Here is a 7,032-nt window from a genome sequence, read left to right as displayed (position 1 = left end):
AAGATTTGGAGATCAATTCTTGACAATAAAATATTTATCATGTTCGAACCCTTCCCCATACAATGATAACGGTTCAAAGGTAAAATCATCCATACAATGGTAACAGTTCAAAGGTAAAATCTCAACAAATGACTGTAAAACTAATCGTATGGAATGCTCAAAATCAACGACCTTTGTTATCAAGAGCTTCAAAAAAATTTATGATAAAATATTTCCATAATTTACCTATCTATGTCTTACTATAAAACCGGTGATAGTGGAAAATAAACGATATCATCTCTTGCTCTATATAAATAATAAAACAAACCCTTAACAAACAAGTTCAACAAAAAAAACATTTGATAATAAAGACAATCTGGTGCACAAAACTTTCGCAATACGAAATCTCAAAAAAAAATCCATTGTATGTAATTTTACTTTACTTTTTACAAGAGACTATTTTTAAAATTTGAGCTCATCACCTTTTGGTCACATTTTGATGATATAGTAATTATACTTTGTATACTTTTAGGAGTTCATTTATATTTTCATAGTAATATTTTACTATAAGATATTGAAAAAAAAACAAAAACAAAAACAAAAACATACATAACTAATATGTTTGTTTATCTAAATTCAAAAAGGAACCCACCTATTGTCTGGAAAATATCCTTCCGTTGGCAGTCAGAAAAATATTAATGTTAGTAAATGCAAGTCACTTTTGCAAGTTCATTCAAGATTTAAGATGAAAATATTAAATTTAAGAGATTCTACAAACCTGGAAGGTTTTCTCATAACCAATGAAATGCAGAAACTATCAGAAATGATGTGATTCCACTCTCTTTACATTTGCTCCAAAATTTTCCTTGTAGTACCCGGTATAACATCATTCTGTCTCTTTACCTTCTCTTCTACTAAACATTCTGTCAGATTGCTTGCTAGCTTCTTCACAACAGCATCTTGCTGCTCTGCGCTGGGAGCACTATCGATGTTGCTCGAGCAAGCATTGCTTTCCATCTTGCGTCTAGTCGACTCTGCTGTACTCTTCGGGGATGCCTTTTGCTCGATTGTTGGAGAAGCATCGCCATTACAAATTGGTTTGTCAGCTAAAGTAACTGCTTGTGAAGCATGGATAGCTTCAGTTGATGTAAGTTTTGGTGGTGGGGGATGAATAGACCCAGGGGGAAGGAAGACTCCAGTGCCAGAAACAGACTGTCGGTGGCCAGGGTGTATAGGATGAACTGACAACATTGGTGCAGGGAAAGGCGTAGCTGCCTGAGGGTGATTTGGTTGCCCAAATAAGGCATGGCTTGATGGATGTGTCCTACCAGATAATGGGTCAAAGGTTGGATGTCCGGAGAACAAGCCTTCAGATATGAGAGTCTTCTTTGATATAGACTTCCCCAAAGTTAGAAGGATTCGCTGCTTGTGAAGTGAAGGGATAGCGCGTCTAGCTAGATCGGCACTTTTCCCTTGCATCACAATAAGAGACCTGAAGGAAAAACAAAGAGAAATGGCTACAGATTAATTCCACCAATTCAATGTGCATACAATGAAGGTTTCTGACTTTTAATGAAAATCTAAATTAGACATTCCAGATTGGAGCAACAAAGCCGAGATAGGACAGTCTTGCATGGATTTTTCAATGCTAGCTTCCATAATAATTACTATGCACATTATTATAGTCACGCACATCTTATGATAATATTTAACATAGGCATTCTAGAATGTCATCGTCATCATCTTATGTTGTGATATCAACAAAATAGATAATTTTGTTAAGTGTTTACACCTGAATAATCTAACAATATGTAAATTTTGATAATAGTAAATCAAATCTAAGTCTTGATTGTTGATTTCTAGTCTACCATTCCTACTAAAATTAGAACCACGAAAATTGTTGATAGAAAAAAAAAACATTAAAATTCCATACACCTATGCCATTGTGAGATTTTCTGGCAACAAACTCATATGAAAGAAATCTGCTATTTCTTATTACCTAATCAATCATATCATAATTTTTTGATCAACACAATTTTATTTAAATGGAAATGAAACATAAAATAATAAAATTTAAAACTAATTGAAAAAGTTAGTATCTTTCATAATTGTATGTGAACATTTGGAATAAGATTTTCTATGGCAATACTATAAAAACATCAGTCTCAAGCCCGGAAGGAACGGTCGTGGATTGTACCAGCTCCTGACAACTAGTGTAAAATAATATCAAAAGCTTTATAGCATGGATCTTAATTTCAACGGATGGATACTATATATCCACATAGCCAACCCCTCAATTAGTTCGAACTCATGACTTATTTGTGCCAATTCTTCTCAATTAGTTGAGTGTTTGATGATCTTAATTCACATGGCACATGGATTAAAAAACTCCATTCTAAACATTACCTGGTTTCTAAGGAGCTTAAGATTATGATTGCCTTACTAGCTTAGATAAACAATACAAAACTCGGGACATACAAATTTTGGAAAACATGTAAAGATCCATTCTAACAAACCAACAAAAATTGTAGACTTCATCTACTATAGCAACTTTCCTTTAAAATATTTACACCGTTCTAGTCGCTGGTCCAAGGCTATGAGGTCTCAGATACATTCATTGTTAACCATATTTCGTTCCCAACTCATGCCAGATTACATATGACTAAAACCCTTGAAGTTTTCACATGAATTTTCCCCCAACTCTACGAATGAACAAATAAAATGGTATTCAATATGCTCCTCAATCATGCTCTGGTTATGATTACCATTTCTGTTGCAAAGATTGTTGATACGAAGCTAGAGGTTTTCACTCGTGTTTCATATGTTCAAATATAATGGTTAATTGAAGACTTGGCTTTAATGCCAAGAAACCAAAACACAAACTGGAAGCTTAATTACTGGATAACATAAAGATTAGAAAAAGGAAAACATATCTTAAACCACAAAAAAATAATAATAATTTTTGAGACTTGAATTTCTCCCATATAACACTAAATTGGAGAAGAGTGAAAAGGGAGAAGCTTCAACTAAGGAACATACCCCGCAGTGAGAGAGAGTTTCAGTGAACCATTGTAATCTCCCCTTTGATCTAATGCCATTGCTCGGCCATATACAAAATTACACTCAGTCAATAATATGTTGCATACAGGTCTACCATACCATGGTAGCCATGAGTGAGGCTGTGAATGATCTCCCTTTACATAAGCAGCCATGTTAGTTTGCATCTAAACAAGTTCCAGTATCAAAGCATTAGAATAAGTTTTACCTCATTAAAGAAATCAATAGTACAAAAATCAGGTTTCATAAGAAATATTTGCAGCCGAACCAAACGATCAAGCACATCCTTCAGTAAACTAGGAATTTTGTCTTCGACTTCTCTCTCTGCAAATGTTAGAGCTTAAATTAGAGGATTTAATATATGTTGAAGGATAAATGATCGAGTTCATTTGACTAGACTCAGAAATTACCTATGGTAAAACCATAACTTTCATCTTCTGGAGGTCCCTCAGCAACTGGGACACCTAATTGAATCATTTCTCTTCCATGTCCCTTCATCGGTCTTTTCAGAACTACCAGTGTTTGCCCTGCTCGTAATCATTCCATGCATGTAAAATGTAGGATTTAATACAGCTGGCTTTATCTTGAAAACCAATTGAAGCTTAAAGATGTTTCTAAGATAAAAAGAAAAACCAATAAATTTCTGGCAAAACTGCTGAATACCATTCGTAATTCAATATCCAAGAAATGATTCCCTAACTTCTCTTTATTCTCTACAAGGGGTCACTATGAAACCTGATTTGTCATAGGTAAAAGTATCGTAGTCTAAGGATTATATAAAGAGTACGCTTTGAAGAAAACAAGAGTTTCAGTCACAACATCCATATAATTAGATGAAGAAGCTGATAACAATCTTCAAAGAATTTAAATGAACGAAATATTGCTGCAGAATGAAGATAGAAAAAAGATATCAGAATTTCAAGATTAAAATGGGTACTGAAACAAAGTTTAGAAAAGTTGAGTCCATTGCATTGCTAATTCTAGGAAAATGTAAGGTAAGATTACCTGCAGTATCCACCTTAATGTATATTACAAACTAATAAGATTAACTTTCAGTATGTCAGGAGCAAACAACAAATAAAAGAAAATTTAATTATCCAGGGAAAACATTGTCTTTAACCACCATAAATTTTGACTATTATATAAACCCACATACTTGTAAAGAAACACCAAATCAATATTTTCTTTTACTGTCAACCATATTGGAGAAAAAGGGTAAGGTGATCAGGTTGACTTGCCTTGAAGTTCTCCTTTAAGACCAGCAGTTCTCATTTCATTAGCTAATGAAACTAGTCTATCCACCTCTGATCTATCCAGTAAATCCTCATAGATATTAAGCCCTTCAACAACATTAACCTACATAATATGGTGAAGTAGTTTCATTGCCAAGTAAAAAATGTTATGCAATTCCACCAAATAACAGAAACCTGACATGAGAATATGCATGCGCTAATATATAAGAAAAATACCATTGTGCCATTACACAATTCATTGGCCATAAATTCTTTTGCAATTGGAATAACATTCTGATTCTCATTGGGATTTGAAGTCGCCTTTGCTCCGTCCTTAGCAGAATTATTGTAAGACCCTAGAAGTAGAGGATTGAATCTCATTAACCAGGATAGATATGAACTGAAAAAAGAATATATTCTTAAATTACATTTGAAATAAAACATCCTCTTTATAGATTTTTCCAGTAATTCAACCAAAAATAAATTAGCATGAAGATGAAAGGCATACCTCTATTAGCTAAGGTTTGGCTATCACCCACAACAAAAGGATCCAACTCATTACACTTATTCTCAACACTCCCACCTCCATCTTCTTGGCCAACATTTTCCTGAGAGCTGGATGAATTGCAAACTCCTGAATGAATTTATTTGCATAAAATGAGCATATCAGGTTATACCATGTAATAAAAAAAAAGTGACAGAAAAACTTGTATCAAACCTAATTTCTCAAAGAAAATAAAATGCAGATGTTTTACAGATTTAAAATTAATGATGGGGTCTGATCCATTAAAATGGCGCATGGAAGTCAGAGAAATCACATGGATAGAAAAGCAAACATGATGCATAGATTCAATAAATTATTTCATTTCAGTTATGGTTTTGAGGGCAATTTAAGTTCTTCTATAACCATAAACTGAAATATCTAGGAAAAAGTTGAAGGAAGGCAAACTTTGCAATGAACCCAATGCTCACCATCCTTCTCAGAATGAAGAGATGAATACTTTGTCTGTGACGTAGGGGCATCATTATTCTGGTGTACATGCTTACCATTTTCTACCTGACCATCTTTTTTCCTCACATTTCTATCATCAGCCACAGCCGTACCAAGAGAAACAGATCCATGTCTTTCTAGAATCCCGTCGGATCGATGACCATAATGGTGTCCAGCCCCAGACTTCTTTCCGTCCCTCCCCTTTGTGCCATAGGAATACCTCTGTGGCATTAGTTTCCGCTGACTCCATTCGACCTGCTGCAGAGCGGACGCGACATCCGCCACCGGAAAGTACTGCTGCATATGGAGGAAGGGCGTCCAGTAGTACCGCCGCTCGTTGATGGATTCCAAGACGCCTTCATACTCGCCTGGCGATCCAGAGGCCATAAGATGAAACATCAACAGATCAACGATAGCATTGGCCGCCGCGAATTCTCCCCGCAACCATGAGATAAACCCATCCTTCTCGTCCAAAATCCAAGGCCGCGACGCCCCATTCCCGCCACTTACAGTCGTAAACCGCATTGGCTCCGGCATCGCAACTTCTTTCCTCACCTCCATCGCTTTGGCGTCTAACCCAGTTTCATGCCCAGGATTATAGCGCTCCAACTCAAAAATCCCTCCGAGAATCCGTCAAAGTACGAAACAGTCAAAAACCACGTACAAAAACCGAAATCGTATGACCGGAAAAATCAGCAACCAAACTCAAAAAAAAAAAAAATGCAGCAAAAGGAAAACAAATCTTAAAATACAATCCACTCAGTATACGAGAAATCGATAACAACAGAGAAGACAGATTCGTGCATCCGAGACGATTAGTAGCAATCAGAAACGATTCATCAACGATCGCGCTATAGAATGGAGATCAGAATCATTGAAGAGGGAGGCGATTAGGGTTCTTGTTGGCTTCCGGCACACGCTCGCTTGCTCAATGTGCTCTCTCTCTCTCTCTCTCTGCGCTACTCTCCGCACTCCCTATTAAGGGAGAGAAAGTACATTCTAGATTAGGGAGGAAGATTCTCTCGCAGGAACATGCGAAAGGGATCACCCTCCGATAAATGGATGGTGAGGATTCGAGTTGCGTTTCCTGGTGCAAGGTAAGGAAAGCACGGTTACCCAGCGATTACCTGGCCTGGGGGGAGAGCTGGCCCACAAAATATCAAGCCGTTGTTAATGGAGGGAAGCCGGTATTGTCGTTGGTCGAGTAGATGACTTTCCTTTTTCTTTTGTTTTATAATTTCAGGTCGCGGCGAAGTGAAGGCGTCCGGGAAACGCGATTGGAGATCCGTTCCGAATCAACGATGGCGTTTCCCAACGATTTCCCTACGTCCAACGTGTGACACAATTCCTTTAATTTATTTGTTATTTCAAAGCCAAATAAATTATATTGACTTTGAAAAATCAAAATTTGTCCACCGACTACTCTATATCAGAGGAAAAAGCCATCCCGGCTATGAGATAACGGAAGAGTATTATATTATCATTTGGATATTCATAATTTAAATTTAATTATGATATATTTATATAGAATGTTTTTTTTAAATAAAGTGTATAATCATAGGCCATTAGATTTTTAAATAATCTATAATTTATCTTAATAATTGATATAAATTTTCTATACAATTAAACAATCACATATGTTAATTCGGTTAATTTAGGGATGAGCATTCGGTGAATTTGATATTAATTTTGTATAAATTTTTTTTATTATTATTTTAAATAAATTTAGTTAATTCAGTGTTAATTAAATAGTTAATTTGGTTAATTTAGTTT

At 35.7% G+C, this 7,032-nt stretch overlaps 1 protein-coding gene across 2 annotated transcripts; it reads right to left on the bottom strand.

Annotated features, from left to right (window-relative positions):
• Positions 1-711: 711 nt before the first annotated feature.
• Positions 712-6,241, bottom strand: LOC121971877 (RNA demethylase ALKBH10B-like). 2 transcript variants are annotated; one of them, XM_042523367.1, is made up of 8 exons: positions 5,316-6,241; positions 4,777-4,902; positions 4,506-4,624; positions 4,275-4,392; positions 3,447-3,563; positions 3,245-3,360; positions 3,019-3,173; positions 712-1,471 (listed from the first exon to the last, which is right to left on the bottom strand). In XM_042523367.1, the coding sequence occupies exons 1-8, from the start codon at positions 5,818-5,820 to the stop codon at positions 823-825; spliced, it is 1,905 nt and encodes a 634-aa protein (XP_042379301.1). In that variant the 5' UTR covers positions 5,821-6,241; the 3' UTR covers positions 712-822. The 2 variants fall into 2 exon arrangements, with proteins under 2 accessions (XP_042379301.1, XP_042379300.1); XM_042523366.1 differs by having other exon boundaries at positions 5,241-6,239.
• Positions 6,242-7,032: the final 791 nt, after the last annotated feature.

Source organism: Zingiber officinale, chromosome 4A (genome assembly GCF_018446385.1).
Source record: "Zingiber officinale cultivar Zhangliang chromosome 4A, Zo_v1.1, whole genome shotgun sequence".
NCBI lineage: Eukaryota > Viridiplantae > Streptophyta > Magnoliopsida > Zingiberales > Zingiberaceae > Zingiber > Zingiber officinale.
The sequence above is the reverse complement of the archived record's forward strand: the minus strand, read 5'-3'. Positions and strand labels throughout refer to the sequence as shown.

What these genes read in the sequence shown, in the direction of transcription:
- LOC121971877 (XM_042523366.1), bottom strand. Translation starts at nt 5,820, where the DNA reads ATGGAGGTGAGGAAAGAAGTTGCGATGCCGGAGCCAATGCGGTTTACG. An exon ending in TCTTCATTCTGAGAAGGATG is followed by an intron (nt 4,903 to 5,240) that starts GTGAGCATTGGG and finishes AAATTCATTCAG; the next exon opens with GAGTTTGCAATTCATCCAGC. An exon ending in AAACTCTCTCTCACTGCGGG is followed by an intron (nt 1,472 to 3,018) that starts GTATGTTCCTTA and finishes TTTTTCCTTCAG; the next exon opens with GTCTCTTATTGTGATGCAAG.